Source organism: Bos indicus, chromosome 20 (genome assembly GCF_029378745.1).
Source record: "Bos indicus isolate NIAB-ARS_2022 breed Sahiwal x Tharparkar chromosome 20, NIAB-ARS_B.indTharparkar_mat_pri_1.0, whole genome shotgun sequence".
Taxonomy (NCBI): domain Eukaryota; kingdom Metazoa; phylum Chordata; class Mammalia; order Artiodactyla; family Bovidae; genus Bos; species Bos indicus.
This window is the reverse complement of record NC_091779.1, coordinates 66,494,332-66,512,909: the sequence shown is the minus strand read 5'-3', so window position 1 is coordinate 66,512,909 and position 18,578 is coordinate 66,494,332. Positions and strand designations below refer to the sequence as shown.

The 18,578-nt window shown below is 51.3% G+C and overlaps 1 protein-coding gene and 1 non-coding gene across 2 annotated transcripts in view; one reads left to right on the top strand and one right to left on the bottom strand.

Moving 5' to 3' along the window:
• Positions 1-3,227: 3,227 nt before the first annotated feature.
• Positions 3,228-18,578, top strand: part of UBE2QL1 (ubiquitin conjugating enzyme E2 QL1) — a 57,321-nt gene continuing 41,970 nt past the window's right edge. The window contains exon 1 of the mRNA XM_070774876.1: positions 3,228-4,177. Coding sequence (XP_070630977.1) covers positions 3,380-4,177 — 798 coding nt within the window. The 5' untranslated portion in view covers positions 3,228-3,379. The remainder of the gene's footprint in view (positions 4,178-18,578) is intronic.
• TRNAC-ACA (transfer RNA cysteine (anticodon ACA)) lies at positions 7,338-7,410 on the bottom strand. The gene has a single exon. It is a non-coding gene; the product is annotated as a tRNA-Cys (tRNA).

Genomic DNA, 18,578 nt, shown 5'->3' with positions numbered 1-18,578 from the left:
GTCATTCTTCCTACACACAGCTTTATGTAGCTGTAGCTATAGTGTGGATATACCTTTTCACTCTGCTTTCTTACTTGAAATTATTAAGTTCATCATAAATATTTTCATTTTGCCATATAATCTCCATAGCTATAAGGTTATTGCTGCATACTGTTCTCTCAAGTGGATTAGGTATAACAGGTAAGATGACCACAGTCTCACCTGCTGGTCAGTCCTGCTTTGGCTTTTTGCTTCAGCCATCAGTATTAAATGAGGTCCCAGGTAGCTCAGATGGTAAAGCGTCTGCCTACAGTGTGGGAGGCCCGGGTTCAATCCCTGGGTCTGGAAGATCTCCTGGAGAAGGAAATGGCAACCCACTCCAGTATTATTGCCTGGGAAATCCCATGGCCAGAGGAACCTAGTGGGCTACACTCCATGGGGTCACAAAGAGTCAGAGGACATGACTGAACGACTTCACTTTCTTTCATTTTAACTTTTACTTAAAAAACAAAAACAAAAACAAAAAAAGCTGCATTCAGAGAATAAATTATATGGTCACTCTAATAATCTTCCCAACCAGAAATAAAGACCTTATAGACAGCTGCCTGGGATTTCAGTTAAACAATTCCCAAACCACATGGGATGACACCCCTGCTTCAGGTGAGGCCTCCCCAAGGCCCGCTAGTCTGTGGGGATGACAGTCTCATCTACAGAGGCTTTCTCACCTTCAGCTCCAGAGCAGGACCAATACTCAACCCAAGCAGAAACCCTGTAGCGCAAGGTACACTCTGGGGCAGCTGGTCAACCCCAGCACAGGACTCAGGGACATGGGGTCAGGGTGCAAGGCCCAGCACAGGGCTGAGCTGGGCCAGCTGCTCAGCTTCTTCATCAATAAAATGGGTCAGATAAAACCTGAGATGGCGTCTCTGGCCGAAAATGATAAAACATGTAATGCTTGCCTATCCCCACCAGCATCGCCACCAGATCTTCTAACATTCTGTCTTCCCACAGGTTAAATGAACTCAGCATATTTACAGACAGACCCTGTCATCTTCCTGCTCCACTTCTCTTTAAAAATCAGAGCTGGATAGAATGGGGGTCACAAAAATGTCCAGGAGACCTGGACAACTACATCACAGTCAGTTACAGCGAGACTTGGTCACCAGCCACTGATCTTGCCTGGGCAGAAGCTCTGCCCAGTCCCACCCACTGAAAAAACAGCCTCCACGGAGACACACCTTTGTACCTCGTCCCGATCCAGGGACCATGTCCCAGCGTGCATGCACTTGCCACAAGCCGGCGAGGACTGGCCAGCACCCTGCTCTGCTGGGAGACAACCCCAGAAAACCCAACCACAGACCATCAGATCTGTATTTAGTTCCGGGGTGGTCTGAAAAGTTACTTTTCATAGTGAAAATTTTTAACAATTTGGAAAAAGTGAAAATGATAGAGACATTTAGAAACAATCATCATGATGACATTAGAATGAACACGCTGGGCAGACGAATTTAGAGGGTCCTCGAGATAGATGAAAGCCAAACCAGAAACAGCGGAGAAGTCTGGAGTCAGCCCTGAGCCATCGGGGTTTGCAGGGGGATTCCTCCTACTTTCATAGCTCAGTCGGTAAAGAGACTGCCTGTAATGCAGGAGACATGGGTTTGATTCCTGGGTCGGGAAGATCCCCTGGAGCAGGAAATGGCAACCCATTCCAGTATCCTTGCCTGGAGAATCCCATGGACAGAGGAGCCTGGCGGGCAAGAGTTGGGCACAAGGAGCGACTAGGCACGCACACACCTCCTGCACCGCGGTGCTCATCACCGCCCCACCCGGTTCCCAATTGCGCAGCCGGGCCAAGCACATCAGACCCGGCCCGCGGGGCAGCGCCATCGCTGCAAACATTGCCTCCACGGCTTCTCTGGTTGGTCCAGCTTTGGGGGCTTTTTGCTTGAAATTTCACCAGACAAAAATACTTGTCAATGGGTTCGAGGCAGAAAGAGAGGGGAGGGATGAAAGCACCCAAGTTGAGGGAGGCTTCCCACCCTTTCCGCTGCCGGTCCCGAGGTCACCCGCGGGTACCGGAGTCCGGGGCCTGCCCCGAGCACCCGCGGGCGCCAGCGTCGGACGCAAAAGCCAGTGCTCAGAGGTCCCTTCCTTCCCCTTTCGGAACGCAGGACCCCTGTGGCGTGGAGGGGACGAGAGGAGCCGGGCCGGGACGCAGGGGTCAATTCATGAAACGGTCATCTTCTAAAGTCCTGACTCGAGGCGTGGTGGGGGCGGAGGGGGGGCGGGGCGGGGGCGGCTATTCTTTAGGGGCTTGCGGCGCTCACGCTCACTGAGTCCTACTTCCCAGTCCCCGAGATTCTTTGATTGGTCTTTGGGAAAGCGCTGGTTCCGCAGACCCGGGTCCCGGATTGCCGTGTGGGACCCCAGGCTCCATCTGGGACGAGGGAATCAGTAAACAGGTTGCTTTCCATCCTTTCCCCGACGTCCCCTTCCCCTCGGGATTGTTCGAACCAGGGGAAGCGAGGTCGGAGGTAGGTCACCGGCCGGCGGCCAAGCCTGGATCCCGGGGCGGAAAAGCTGGGGGCCTCGAGACCCCGAGTGCGTGCCCACACACGCCCCTTGTCTCCCTACTTCGCATCCTCGTTCCGCGTCTGCCGGGCTCCGCGCGCGGCGCCCCCGCAGCCGGGCTCCCGGTGTGGCCGGCGCGCGCCGTTGTCTCCCCCCAGCGGCCGTGCGCTTGTAGCCGCCGGACCCGGGCAGGCGGCTGGGGGGGAGCGGAGAGGCTCGGCGCAGGCAGGCCCACGGCCCCGCCCCGCGCCCCCCCGCCCGGGCCGGCAGGACCGCCCCCTCCGCGCCGCGCGCGGCTCAGACGGAGCAGCCGCCTCTGCAATGTCAGCAGCCGCAGCGGCAGCGGCGGCGGCGGCGGAGACGCGAGCGGCAGCGGCCGGGGCCCCGCGGTAGCTGCCCGCGCGGCACGGCACGGCCCGAGCCCGCGGCCCCCCTCGCTGCCTCCGGGGCGCGGCGGCCGGCTCTGCGCGCCCCGGCGCGGCGCTCGGACTCGAAGCCAGCCCCGGCTGCGGCCGCGCACAAAGGACCGCGGACGCCGGGCTCCGGGGACCGGCCGGGGGGGACGGACCACCGCGCCGCGCGCCCTCCACGTCTCCGCTTCCCCGGCGGCCGGAGCCCGAGCCCGAGCCCGAGCCGGCCCCGTCATATGACAGCGGCGACCCAGCGGCCGGCGAGAGCGCGTGCTGCCCACTCGCCTGCGCCACGGCCGCCGGCGCCGGGGGTGGCCCGCGCCGCGCCCCGCTGAGTGGTCGCCGGTCGCCGCCCCGCGCGCCCCTCGGGCTCCGGGCGCAGGAGCCGAGGGGAGACCCCCGCCCGCGCCGAGCCTAAGATGGCCACGCTGCTCCGCAAAATCGGGCTCATCCGCCTGCACAACCGGGACACCGAGGACCCCAAGCACCACCACAACAACCACCGCGCCGGCGGCGGCGGCGGCGGCCCGCAGAGCGCGGCGCTGCGCGGCAAGGGCGGCGCCAAGAGCGGCGGCCACAAGCCCCCGCAGCAGCCGCACCCGGCCGGGGGCGCGGGCGACGCCAGCCCCGGGCCCGGCAAGGGCAAAGGCAAGCGCGCGGCGGAGCTGGCCCCGCGCGACAAGGCGCCGCCGCCGCCGGCGGGGGCGGCGGGGGCGCCGGGCGCCGGGGGCCCCCGAGAGCGGGCGGCGGGCGCCAGGGCGGGGCCGGGCCCGGCGGCGGCGGCGGCGGCGGCGGCGGCGGGCGGCAGCCTGGTGCCCGCGGCGCGCCAGCAGCACTGCGCGCAGGTGCGCAGCCGGCGCCTCATGAAGGAGCTGCGGGACATCGCGCGCCTCAGCGACCGCTTCATCTCCGTGGAGCTGGTGGACGAGAGCCTGTTCGACTGGAACGTGAAGCTGCACCAGGTGGACAAGGACTCGGTGCTGTGGCAGGACATGAAGGAGACCAACACCGAGTTCATTCTGCTCAACCTCACCTTCCCCGACAACTTCCCCTTCTCGCCGCCCTTCATGCGGGTGCTCAGCCCGCGCCTGGAGAACGGCTACGTGCTGGACGGCGGCGCCATCTGCATGGAGCTGCTCACGCCGCGCGGCTGGTCCAGCGCCTACACGGTGGAGGCCGTCATGCGCCAGTTCGCCGCCAGCCTGGTCAAGGGCCAGGTAAGCGGGCGGGCGGGAGGCTCGCGGGGCGCGCGGGGCGCCCTTGAAACCTGCCTCCTACGGGGAGACGTCCCCCGGGCGCCTCCGCTCGACTTGCCTGAGCGTTTTCTCCCTTGCCCGCTTTCCCATCCCGTCGCTCCGGGTCTCCGCCTCTCCAGAATTCGGGTTCTCCCTCCCGCACACCCCCCTGTCTCTCCTCCTCCGTCCTTCTCGCTGATCGTCCCTCCGGATCTGCCTGTCCACCTCCGGTCCTCGCCTCAAACCTGCTGCCTCCATCCGCTCCTGCCTTTTTCCCCCTTGCCCCTCCACCATCTCCGCCTCCTCCCTCCCTCTCTGCCCCCTAATCCCCCTCTCTCCTCCCCTCCCGTCCCATCCCGCCCCCGCCCCCGCCCAGGTCTCCTCCGTGGCCTCCCCATCTCCTGTAGCCATAATCTCCCCGAAGGTGAAACTTTATATGGATCTCATCATCTAAATGTCCAGCCCAGTTTATCGCCCCCTCACCCGCCACACACACAGGTTTCCCCCACCCCCGAATAGCTCAGGGATGCCCTGCGTGCGAGTTGGGGGTGGTGGGGGGGTTGTCTCTGCAGAGGGCCAGCTGCCTGCTGCCGAATCTGCTCGCTGGCCCTGCTTCGTCCTGATGGGCATCTAGTGCAAGGTGAAAATTCTGCTCTTGACAAATTTCACTGGAGAGGCAGAGGTGTGGTGTGAGTCGTTCTGTAAGTGACAGGCCAGACTCCCCCAGGAAACGCCTGGGACCTGCCTCTCACCAGGACCATTGGCTCCTGGGAGATCTAGCTCTCTCTCAGACCTATGAACTTCCTTCAGTTTCCTCATGCCCCCAGGGCTTAAATCCACCATCAGGGTTAAAGATTTTTGACGACTGAAATCAGGGGCAAGCTTGATGTCCGAGTCTTCTCAACTCCTGCCCCAGATGGCAGCTTTACTGTAAAGAACCCCCAGAAAACCTGAGAAGGGAGAATGAATGAACCTTCTGAAATCCCTTCCCCTAATCCCAGGGACGGGGGAGCGTGGTGGGCTGCCGTCTATGGGATCGCACAGAGTCGGACACGACTGAAACTACTTAGAAGCAGCAGCAGCAGCAGCAGCTGCAGGCAGAGGTGTGATGGTTTTTCTCTTCCCAAGCTATATGCTCTTGATCATGTTCAGGTTGGTTGATGTTTTCCTAAATCTCTATTGAGCATTGCTGCTACTGCTGCTGCTGCTGCTGCTGCTAAGTCGCTTCAGTCGTGTCCGACTCTGTGCAACCCCCGAGATGGCAGCCCACCAGGCTCCCCCATCCCTGGGATTCTCCAGGCAAGAACACTGGAGTGGGTCTATTGAGCGTTACTTAAAAAAAAAAAAAAAAAAAGCATAGTTTTATGTGGGTGTGTTTTAGGTTTATGGAGAATCACTGTTTTGTTTAGGAGACCCCAAATGACCTCGATGTGCTCTTTCTACAGCCAGCATCTTAGAAGCCATCAGTCCCCTGTCACCTGCCTCTTCAGGATCTTTCACACTAATCAAATAATGCTTGTTCTGCCAATTTCACTAGAGGTGGAGCCCCTGGGATTCCACGCCAATTGCCTTGGCACTTAATTCTTGACTGAGGTCTGTTTTCACCAAGTAACTATGCTGCTAGTCCAGCTTTCCTGGGGTTTAGCTTCCGCTTGTTTCTCCAGTTTGAAACAGCATGAATGTGGCAGCTTTAGAAAGGCGAGGTTTAACGCTTTTACATCAGAAATTCACCCTGAAGCTTGTGATTTCGTGCTGGCTCTGATGTGATGGGAGCCTGCGATGGAATACAAGCCACGGGGGTCAGAGGGGGTCCCGTTTATATTATCAGGATTCGTACAAATGATGGGGAAGACTTTTTCACAGCAATGCCATCTGTTGTTGGTATCAGAAAGCTCTGCTAATCAGAACTCTCTAGAACACACTCCTACCATCTTTTATCCTTCATGGGGATGACTTTGAGGACATGGGGCAGAGGAATATCATTCTGCCTTATAATCATAGAATCATAGCATTTAGGTTTGGAAGCGATCCCAGAGGTCACATGGACCTCAGCATGCATTTTAAAGATGCAGGAAAATAAAGATTTCAAATGACAAGTAAGGACTTTTTTCCCTAATAAGAGATCTATCTTAGTAAGTTGTTAATAAATATTTGCCACGTTCACATCAGTGCTGTGAGTGATCGTTCTGTTGGTGCCTCGGCACTTCTATTAAATTGGGCAAGTCCTTCGGTATATATTTCTTTTCTCCGTACTCCAAATTGAGAATCTTCATACAGTTGGCAAGATAGAGACCTCATTGTTGCAAGTAATTATCAACATTTTTATTTATTAGTTTCAAAATCTTAGTTGAACTCAGCACCTCCCCCACCTAGCATATTGTGTTATACTTAGCCTGTTCTAAAGTCTAGCATGTGAAATATCTGAAAGGAAGAGGACTCAGAAATTTTTAAAAATACCAATTCATTTCCTTTGCCCTTTTCCTGCTAACTTCAGCATCCAAAAGAGTCGTGTAGGGTACACACAAACCCCTCAACATGCAGTGTAAGGACTGGAGGAATGGTCGCCCACCAGTGTCTCAGGCTTCTCTGCAGGACAGGGTCTGGGTAGTTTGGGGGCCCTGTGTGTTAGGTGCCTTTCCTGCTTTTGTGAATTTCCTACCTACAGGTTGTTCATCGCACGTACCTTGGTTACCGAATTATTTCCATAGTCAAAGGTAATAAATAGGCTTTGGGAAAGCAATCAAAATACCTGATGAGGTTTTCAAAGAGAACCAAGAATGCTACCAAACCAATAATTACTTTAAAAGGCAGAACGGTTCCATTCTAGTTACCTTCCCCTCTCTGTCGGCTCTTTCTTTTTTAGGATTCATTTTTCTTACTGGACAAAGTTAGAAAAGTCTCCGTTTCCTCTTTCGCAACTGCTAAGCTTAACTTTCTGAATTGGGGATAGCCTAAAGTCGATTTTGTTTCTCTGCCTTTAGACACATCATAAAATACTTTTAGCAGAGCATAGCATAGTGAAGTCGCTTGTCGTGTCCGACTCTTTGCGACTCCATGGCCTGTAGCCTACCAGGCTCCTCTATCCTTGGGATTTTCCAAGCAAGAATACTGGAGTGGGTTTCCATTTCCTTCTCCAGGGGATCTGCCTGACCCAGGGATCGAACCTGGGTCTCCTGCATTGTAGGCAGACGCTTTACCATCTGAGCCACCAGGGAAGACAAAATACTTTTAAGGGTCATATTGAGAAGAGATCGGTTTTCTTAATCAAATGGTCGCATAAAGAAGAGATCTGCTTCACCATTTTGTGTTGAGCATTAAATGTTTGGGTTTATCTTGCGGTGTGACGGATCAGCCATTTCACGTTACCTGACTCTTGGAGGCCCCATGTTATCAACATCTCTGGTGTGCTGCTTTAGGAATTTTGTCTGTTTTAAATTAACTTACCAAATATTTCTTTGTATATATTCTGTGTAGAGATGGTGACGTACATACCTTGCCTGTTTATTACCAAATCTTCTTCTGACTACAAAGAGACATTTTAGCTAACTCTTCGTTTGTGAAATTAAAAGAGAAATCGCCATGCCTTGGACGGTCCTGCCCAGGCCATGCCCTGTGTGTACCGGGTCTCACTCCCGGAATAACTGATGATTCTACAGATGCCCTCTACTTGCACTTGTCTGAGCAGAAGGCTCCCCAAAGTGACTTGCTGTTGTTCAGTTGCTCAGTTGTGTCCGACTCTTTGTGACCCCATAGAATGCAGCACACCAGACTTCCCTGTCCTTCAGCATCTCCCAGAGCTTACTAAACCTCATGTCCATTGAGTCAGTGATGCCATCCAGCCGTCTCATCCTCTGTCATCCCTTTCTCCTCCTGCCCTCAATCTTTCCCAACATCAGGGTCTTTTCAAGCGAGTTGGCTCTTCACATCAAGTGGCCAAAGTATTGGAGCTTCAGCTTCAGCAGTATAGGAGTCATAGTGGCTTGAGGGTACATTAAGTTGGGGTTCTATTTTCAGATCAGTGTCCCTCCTGAGTGTCTCCTTTTTAATTAGTGAGATATCACCCTGGGCAGGGGAACCAGATGGCGCTTGAAAGAGAGTTTCTTATTCCTCCTCTGCCCCCTTGGTGCCAACCACGGGACTCAACCCAGCAGGAGGTCGATGCATTAGCAGCAGTGGCCCCTAGCATGTACTGTTGGCTCTGTGCCAAGCTCTGGGCAGCTGAGCATTAGGGCGATCAGCTTACCTGTGGTAAGCTTACCAGTGGTCACTATACAGGTGAGGGAACCTTAGCTCCACGCCATCAGGGGAAGTGAATGCCGCTTCGTGTGTTGATACCAGCAATGACTGTGAGGCTCTGAGCACCAGCCCACATTGGTGGTGGTTGTCCTTGATGGCAGAGTCACACGCAGGCCAGCTAGGACCCTGATTATCTCCAGCCGGTGGTTGGAGGTGACCTATGTGGTCATCATTTGTGTCCACAGGGGACAGGGACACAGTCAGCCATCAGCAGAAGAATTAGAACAGTCGGACTGAAACACCTTCAGTTCTCGGTGTTTGAACTAGAAATAGGTAAGCGATTCTGGGACAGTTGAGTTTCCTGACAGCAATCGTTTCTGGAATTTTGGAACGCAGCAAAGTGGCAGGTGTCCAAGCTTGTGAACGTATGATGAAGAAGGAGCAGCCCTGCAGATCAGCTTTGGTTGATGATAAAGTGCATCTCGGAGGTCAACTTTAGCGCTTCAAGGGTTCTGTGTCATGGGTGTTCCTGAGTCTGGCGCACACACACACACAGCCCATCTTCAGGATTTCTTCCAAAGTACTAGGCCTGGAAGTAGCTTTTTACTTGTTACTGCACAATCTCCATGGCTTCCCAGGTGGCTCAGTGGTAAAGAACCTGTCTGCCAGTGCAGGAGTCTCGGGTTCAGTCTCTGGATGGGAAAGATCCCCTGGAGGAGGGCATGGCAGCCCACTCCAGTATTCTTGCCTGGGAAATCCCATGGATAGAGGAGCCTGGCGGGCTACAGTCCAGGGGGTCGCAAATGAGTCAAACACAACTCAGCGACTAGAAGCAAGCAAACGAAATCTCAAAAAGTAGCGAAGAACAGCCCTATGGGTTCCTAAAGTGTACTGGCGTCTGAGCTGTTGTAGTTCACACAACATTCTGAAAGCGCTGTGTGGGTTTGCTAAGTCTCTGACCCAAAGTACCGCAGTCTGGGGCGCTCAAACAACAGGCATTTACTTCTCACCTTCTGGAGGCCAGAAGTCTGAGACCAAGGTGACAGCAGGCTTGGCTTCTTCTGAGGGGAGGAGGATGTTCTCAGGCCTCCTGCTCGGCTCGTAGACAGCCGTCTGCTCCCTGTGTCCCCGCGTGGCCTTCCTTCTGTCTCTGTGTCCTCACCTCCCCTTCTTGTAAGGACACTGGTCTTACTGGGTCAGTGAAAGGGAAAGTTGCCCAGTCGCATCCGGCTCTTTGAAACCCCATGGACTATACAGTCCCTGGAATTCTCCAGACCAGAATACTGGAATGGGTAGCCTTTCCCTTCTCCAAGGGATCTTCCCAACCCAGGGTTGAACCTAGGTCTCCTGCATTGCAGGCGGATTCTTTACCAGCTGAGCCACAAGGGAAGCCCAAGAATACTGGAGTGGGTAGCCTATCCCTTCTCCAGGGGATCTTCCTGACCCAGAAATTGAACCGGGGTCTCCTAGCATTGCAGGTGGATTCTTTACCAACTGAGCTATGAGGGAAGCCCTTGTGTTACTGGATCAGGGCCCACTCTAATGACCTCAGTTTGACATGATTACCTCTGCAAAGACCCTCCACACACCGACAGTTACCTTCTGAGGTGCTTGGGGGTAGGACTCCATGCTGAGTTTCGGTGGGATCACCGCACAGCCCCATGAGGAGCCCAAACAGGAATTTCTTAACCAGTTCAACCTCTTTTCTCTCGAGGCTGTTGCTGGTTTGCAGAGTAACATAAATGAAGCCCACCTGTGTGCACACAGGACCGCACTCAGTGGGGTCAGCTTGGAACAGAGACCGTGGCCCCTTTAAAGGGAAGCTAGGAGAAGCGGGTGTGTAAACAATGACAGCAGGGGCGTGGGTCATGCCATGTGACTCAGCCAGGAGAGCAGATTCGGGGCGGGGGCGGGGGGTGTCTTATGAGTCACTCTGCCATTGCGTCCTGTGCCCTCGTGTAGGTGACAGAGGTCATCACCCATGCCGGATGACTCTGCGGCTGAGGTCTCCCTGTGCTCGATGGTTCGGAGGAAAAAATAGCTTGTTCCGCTATCAAGTAGGGCGGGCAGGAGGACACGGCCAGGCCTCTGCATCCTAAAATAGTCCCACGCCAACTTGGCGAGCTCCCACACGCCGGCTCCGCAGCGAGGCTGCTCATCCCGGCTGACGGTGCAGTTCACAGCAGTAGTGACTCACTTTACCCGGAGTTGTAGCCTTTTCAGATCAGCACGTACAGAAGGAGGATGTTCATGCCTTTGTGTTTACTTGTCTGATTTATACGAAACGGTGTAAAGGTTTATTTTCCTTTTTCAGGCTCAGGAGAGTTTAGGGGCTTTTCTTTGGACTTCAGTGGGACATGCCAAACCAACTAAGAAGTTGAAGTTTGTTTTAACCCAGAGCCCTGCCCTTTCTCATCCCCAGGAACAGGCATATGTGATGCAGGTTTAGAAGGAAAGCGGCCTCAGTGGTACCACTCTGGGGGCAGTAAAGGGACCAGACAAATGACTTTCATGTCCATTTAAAAGATAAAATTAAAAAAAAAAATACAGCCTCTAATAGTGGGTTCTCTGAGCCACATTTCTTTTGAATCCTAGATTCTTACCGGGTAGATAAGGTGGTGGGAAGGGCTTCACCAGTGGTTCAGTGGTAAAGAATCTGCCTGCCAATGCAGGAGCTGAAGGAGACACAGGTTCGATCCCTGGGTGGGGAAGATCCCCTGGAGGACGGCATGGCAACCCACTCCGGTATTCTTGCCTGGAGAATCCCATGGATGGAGGAGCCTGGCAAGCTACAGTCTATGGAGTTGCAAAGAGTCAAACTCGACTGAGGTGACTTTGCACACCCACGCATGCAAGAGAGTGGGGAGATGGGATGGGATAGGGGAGGGGTAACTCCTATCCTCTCTGCTGGAGGTGGTCAGCCCTGGGTCCATTAGATGCTCTGGGAAGCCTTTGAATTATTCCAGTGCTCACATGTGTGCTCAGCCACTGAGTAGTGTCTGACTCTTCACAATCCCATGGACTGTAGCCCACCAGGCTCCTCCGTCCATGGGAATTCCCCAGGCAAGAATACTGGAGTGGGTTTCCATTTGCTCCTCCAGGGCATCTTCCCAACCCAGGGATCAAACCCATACCTCCTGCATTGGCAGGCAGATTCTTTACCACTGTGCCACTTGGGAAGCCCACATTATTCCAATGCCAGGTCCCCATCATCGAAGATTGAGATTTCTCATGGATAAGATCAGGCCCTAGTAGAGTCCTGCTGGAAAATCTACTTGATTGTAATGGATGACCAGGGCTGGACCAGAACTGCTCTTGTATTCCACATCCACCGTCTGTGGTCCCTCCTCCCACCAGCAGCCAGAGCTTCAGGCGGTGGTGGGTGTAACGAACTCTTCACCTGCCCCCCCCCTTGCTTGAACTCACTGTCCTGTGTCCACCCTGACCAGCCCTCTGGAAGCCCTGCTTGTGTAGAAGAGACCGTCACATGACCCAGGCCTGCCTCCCTGGACTAAGGAGTGGAAGCGCTGCAAAAAGGGAGCGTGAGTGTCAAAAGAGTCCTCACCTCAGATCAGACACAGCTCCAAGGGCTCAGGTGCAGGATCACCCAGAACTGTGGATAACTAGCTGGTTCATGCACTGTAGGCATTGCGTGCCCGCTCTGTGCCAGGCACACACTGGGCACACAGTGAATAAAATTTGTGGAAAGTGCTGGTCACCAAGAACTATCTGCTGCTGCTGCTGCTGCTGCTAAGTCGCTTTAGTCGTGTCCAACTCTGTGAGACCCCATAGATGGCAGCCCACCAGACTCCCCCGTCCCTGGGATTCTCCAGGCAAGAACACTGGAGTGGGCTGCCATTTCCTTCTCCAATGCATAAAAGTGAAAAGTGAAAGTGAAGTCGCTCAGTCATGTCCGACTCTTTGTGACCCCATGGACTGCAGCCTACCAGGCTCCTCCATCCGTGGGATTTTCTAGGCAAGAGTACTGGAGTGGGGTGCCATCGCCTTCTCTGAAGAACTATCTAGTGATTGCTGTTCAGTTGCTCCATCATGTCCAACTCTTTGCAACCATGTTGACTGCAGCATGCCAGGCTTCCCTGTCCTTTACTATCTCCCAGAGTTTGCTCAAACTCATGTCCATTGAGAAGGAGGTGCTATCCAACCATCTCATCTTCTGCCACCCTCTTCTCCTCCTGCCCTCAATCTTTCCCAGCATCAGGGTGTTTTCCAATGTGTCGGCTCATTACTTCAGGTGGCCAAAGTATTGGAGTTTCAGCTTCAGCATCAGTCCTTCCAATCAATATTCAGGGTTGATTTCCTTTAGGATTGACTGGTTTGATCTCTTTGCTGTCCAAGCGACTCTCAAGAGTCTTCTCCAGCACCACAGTTTAAAAGCATCACATCTTCAGTGCTGAACCTTTTGTAAGGTCCTACTCTCATGTCTGTACATGACTACTGGAAAAACTGTAGCTTTGACTACATGGGCCTTTGTCAGCAAAGAGATGATTAGTAGGGATGATGCGAAACCCCCTCACATATGTCTATGATATGTCCAGCAGTCCTGCAGTTACTGCTTGCTTAGTATTTAGAAAAGGCCTGTTCACTGGTGTGTACAGACTGGACACCTGGCCATGGCCTGCGTGTGCATTGGGGACTTATGAGAGGCAGGGTTCTGGGGTCAGCAGGGTTTTCCAAGCTTCTGCGTAACTATCCCAGCAGGAACGCTCATTGCAGGTACCTGATTGTAACACTGAGGGTTAGCCTGCTTTTCTGAGTTTTGTTTCACTGCTCAGTTCGGTTCAGTCACTCAGTCGTGTCCAACTCTTTGTGACCCCATGGACTGCAGCATGCCAGGCTTCCCTGTCCATCACCAACTCCCAGAGCTTGCTCAAACTCATGTCTGTCAGATCCATGGTGCCATCCAACCATCTCATCCTCCTCTGTTGCCCCCTTCTCCTCCTGCCCTCCATCTTTCTCAATCAGGGTCTTTTCCAGTGAGTCAGTTTTTTGCATCAGGTGGCCAAAGTATTGGAGTTTCAGCTTCAGCATCAGTCCTTCCAGTGAATATTCAGGACTGCTTTCCTTTAGGATGGACTGGACAAAGGACCCCAGATGGAGAGCGTCAGGGGAATAAACAGAATTGGGACCGACCAGGTGGCGTTGGTTAGGAGAGGAGGGCCGGGTGGGGCCTGGGAGAGGGAGGAAGTGGCCAGAAGGTGCCGCTGCCCACCTGGCGGGTCTGGGGTGGTCTACCTCCTCCTCCCAACCTGGCTTCTCCTCGCCCCACCGTCTCCCTACAGGCGTGTCATCCCCGCTTGGCTTCCTGTGGTGCCCCGTCCAGCTGCTCCATCCCCTTCCGTCCTCCCTGCTGGCGTTGCTCTGGTTCCTCTAAACCCTCACCTGGCCTTCTCACGCCCTTGGTCATGACCATTATAGAATACATCCAAACCCCCAATCAGCACCCACCCGGGGTGTGGCTCTTCCCACCAGGGCCCCCCGGGAGGTCCCTCTCCCACCAGCCCCACCCTCTCAGGGCACACCGTAGGTCTCCCCCTTTGCTGAGCTCACAGGCCCACCCCGATCTGGAAAGCTCCCCCGTTCATCAGTTGAGCCCCTTCCATCCTCCAAAACCCTGCTGAGATGCCTTAGCTCCCGAGGAAGACTCCTCCATGACTCCTCCAATAACGTGAGGGCTCTGTTCTCTAATACCTCCGCGTGGTCTGGACAATGTTGATTTCTATGCTGATCCTGCTAGACTGCATTACCTTTCTGCAGCTCTGTTTCACGTTCCCCTCACCCAATACTCAGCATATCATATGTGCTGAACAAATGTGTCCATTACCAATTTGCTCAACTGAGCACACACCCCATCCCCTCCACTCATAGCTATTTGAAATACAGTAAGGCTGTGAATTTGCCAGGTGCTTCCTGTGGGCCGGCTGCTGTGCAAATGCTTTAGTGGGTCATTTGATTAAATCTTTCCAACAGCCTATGGGGTAGGTGCTGTTGTTAGCCCCTTCTTACAGAGGGGGAAACTGAGGCTCACTGAGGTTGAATCTGTGCCCGAGGCAGATGGCTAGTAAAAGGGCAGAGCTGAGATGTCACCAGGCAGTCTGTCAGAGCCACCTGGTTCCTGTGGGCTGTCACATTGGCAGGTGGCACCCCCCCCAACCCTGACCAGGTAGCACGTGCAGCTTGGTCATTCTCATGGGTCCCCACGCTCCTCAGGGATAGCTTTGTAAGGGTAACATGCTTGATTTTGCTACAACTCAGAATTAATACACAAGGGGTGGGACTTGATGTAGCCATCAAATCTAATCTAAAATTCCGTAGTTTATGGTACAGAATTTTCCACAAACTTAAACAACTGTATTGGCCCAAATTCAACAGTCAGCAGCTTGTATCTATTATGTCAAATGGAAGAAAGTTTTAATTCTTTCAAAGTATAGGAGAAAGAGAATTATTGCTTCATTATTTCTTCTATACACAAAAAGGAAAGACATTTTAAAGATTCTGAAGATAACTGGAGAAAGAAATGCTTTCTGAAGGTAATGGTTACATTGGTGAAGCCACACAGGTTGAAGAAATTACTACTTTAAAAATAGTTTCTGTAAAATAATAATTCTCCATCACAACATTTAGCAAGTATCTCCAAGATTTTTTATTATTATTATTAAGAGTTCTTGATGAGAGAAGGAAATCCTATATTTTAGTGGATCAGATTACATTTTAAAAGTGAATTCAGCTCACTTGAGAATTGAAGGAGAAATTTCCCAGAAAAATATTGTTAAGGGGGTACTTGCCATTTTTTGATGGTGAAAATCAGACATTTCCAAACATCAGAATATGAAATTACAAAATGTTATTATATGGTATTATAATAAAAAGCAGCTATTCTTGTTTTGCAAAATTGGTCGTTTTGTGCACACACACCCACACACACGCGCGCGCGCGCGCGCACACACACAACAATTGCTTTTCCTTACCAATACATATGAATGAGAGTGATTTTGACTGTCAGGCTGGGAGCCGGTTTTGCTTCCCAAGAGACCCCAGCTAGGTATTGCGTGTAACTGTACAAAGTAAGCTTTCACTGCAGCGAGGATTAACCTGTGTCGGTCTTCCACGATTGGAGGCACACCCTACCCTGCTCTGCTCCCCTGCCAGCGGAAATAACATGAAGGAAACTTGAAACTGAATTTGTTACAAGCTTAAATTAATTGTAACAAGGTGACATGTGCTTTTACAATGTAACTTTTAAAAGTCATCCGAATACTAAATGAATCATGATTTCTTTAATCTCAGTTTGTACAAGAGGACTAAGTCTCAGGGAAGCGTCCTCTGTAGGTCACGTGTGAGGGGACACACTCCCCCTGAGGTTGGAGCCCCTCCAGCTTGGCCTGGGGAAGGCTGCTGCTGCTAAGTTACTTCAGTCATGTCCGACACTGTGCGACCCCAGAGACGGCAGCCCACCAGGCTCCCCGGTCCCTGGGATTCTCCAGGCAAGAACACTGGAGTGGGTTGCCATTTCCTTCTCCAATGCATGCAAGTGAAAAGTGAAAGTGAAGTTGCTCAGTCGTGTCTGACTCTTAGTGACCCCATGGACTGCAGCCCACCAGGCTTCTCCGTCCATGGGATTTTCCACGCAAGAGTACTGGAGGGGGTGCCATTGCCTTCTCCAGCAGAGCCCCGCAAATATGCAGGTTAGGGTCCTCAGGAAGCCCTCACCTGGTGAACGCCTGACGCTAACACAGAGGAGCTCCCGTAGCGGCCCTTGTGGCCCCTCCCCTCACAGAACCGCTTGTTTTTCCCTTGATCACTTTTATACTGCGTATTAGGAAATACTGTAATCTTAGCCCGTAAAAGACAAAGTTTTTCTATAAGGACCAACCGGTAAAATTACATTAAGCGTAAAGGAAATTATTTTAATTCATAACTAAAACTAATCTAATAAAAAGTGACTTTGAACCCTACTGGATTGAATTACAGTGATTTTTGTTTCTGTAATTTTATTTAAAAGATCCTGGCATCCGCCTTTTCATAGACAAGAGAGATGGATGCCTTTTGGTTATTCTTGCAGATCAGAGAAGGAACCAGAGGCCCCAGGAGCCCCTTCCTACAACCTCAGATCCCACAAGGCCACCCTGAGCATCTGTGGACATCTGGAGACCCCTCCTCAGAACAATGCATCAAATGCACAAAATAAAATTCACAGGAAAACAGTCCGACTTAGGAATATAGTTATCACCTTTTTAAAATGATGAACTAAAACGTGAAGTTAAAAAGCACGACTTTATTGACACATTTAGTATCAAGACCTAGTTAGTGGGGTCCAGTGGCTAAGACTCCATGCTCCCAATGCAGGGGCCCAAGTTCCATCCCTGGTCAGGGAGCTAGATTCCACAGCCAAATAAATAAAAATAAATATTAAAAAGAAATCTATTTACTGTCCTAACTGGACATAGAAAGAAACTGATGACATTTCAAGCTATCCACAACTGTTGCGTGAGTTTTAAATGTCTGGGATTTCTCTTGGTAACAAAATGAAAGCAATGCTAAATCTGCTCTGCTCTGTTACTTCCAAGCACAACTAAATGAAGTGCTGAACTGCAGTTAGGAGTTAATGAAAATAAAGACAGCTTTTGCATCTAAGCTTATGTTCCCTTGAGGATTCGTGGCCCCTGGAGCCCATGGCTCTAGGTGTTGAGAGCTGTCTTGGGAAAGAACTTAAGTCCTACCACACAGCTCATGGCCAGGACCTCTGGGGATGAGGTTCAGGACCCCAGCATGTAGCTCAGTCATGGTCTTGTTGGGTGGACTTGGGATAAAGCCATGGACCTCAAGCAGGGGCTGGCTGCACCCCAACCCCTCTTCCCAAGCCTCCTTCCCACCTGAGCCTCAGTTGCCTCACCTGAAAATAACCCCACATCACAGGTGTATTATGATGCTCAAAGGAAATGATGGCCGCAGGTGCCTTGCATACAGGAGGTGATCAATAGATGCTTCTTCTTATAAAAGTAGAATTTTATTGAAATAAACACATAAGAAAAGTACAACCAACGATCCAGAAGTGGTTTCCCATCAATATCCATCACAGGAAGCAATCTGCTTTCATGAGTATTAGTATTTCTGAGTGATACTGACATTCAGTTGGTTTGATTTTTTTTCTTTATTTGATCAGAGTTTTATAATATTCACAAAAATCACAGTGCAGCCCCCTCTTTGCTCTCTCAGAACTGTCACCTACCCTTGTGGACTCTTGTCATCACCTGCTGACTCTCCATCATCAAGTCATTTTATATTGTTAAGAGTTGATTTCTAATACAAACCATGATTGTGTTATCCAAGCACAGGTTTGAGAGCTTTTTCAGCTTTACAGCCTTGCTCTCCAAGAACCCTCTTTGTTAGCAGTATCTTTAAGTTACCTTAATTTCTGCTGCTGCTGTTAGAGAATCACATTGAAGAATATAATTATTTCACACATTTATCTTCTCTCAATCACATCTTGGTTGAGATGCTTTCTTTATTACAGAATTTGAAGTCCATATGAAAACTTTGGGGCTTCCATTTTGTTTCAAGATGAAAAGCTGAGTCAGAAATCAAATTTTAAATGTTTTCAAAAGCTGTGGTTTCCAGTAGTTATCACAGGTCACACAGAATGAACACAAATTGCCTCAGTACAACTGAAAGAGAGTTTCACTTAGTGGTTCTTTGCCTGACTGATAACCTTTAGAGAAAGTCGTTTCTTTCTTTTTTTTTTTAGAGTGTATATACATGTATATTTGTGTGTGTATATATATATATATATATTTATTTATTTATATATATATGAATAAGTATACATAGGTATTTATGTATACACACACACATGTATATACATCCTTGTCCCTCATTGGCTATTATAAAATATTGATTGTAGTTCTCTGTGCTATACGTTAGATCCTTGTTTTTTATCTGTTTTATATGTTGTAGCGGTATGTATGCTAATCCCAAACTCAAGGAAAAGTCTTTCTTTAATGAAATTCATAAGAAGTGTAGTTGAAATGTTCAACCCACCTATGTATACAATATATTACAATAATTGGAAGATAATCAACATCAAACACCAATCTTCTCTTATTGCTTGGTCAGCTAAGGCTCTGAGCAT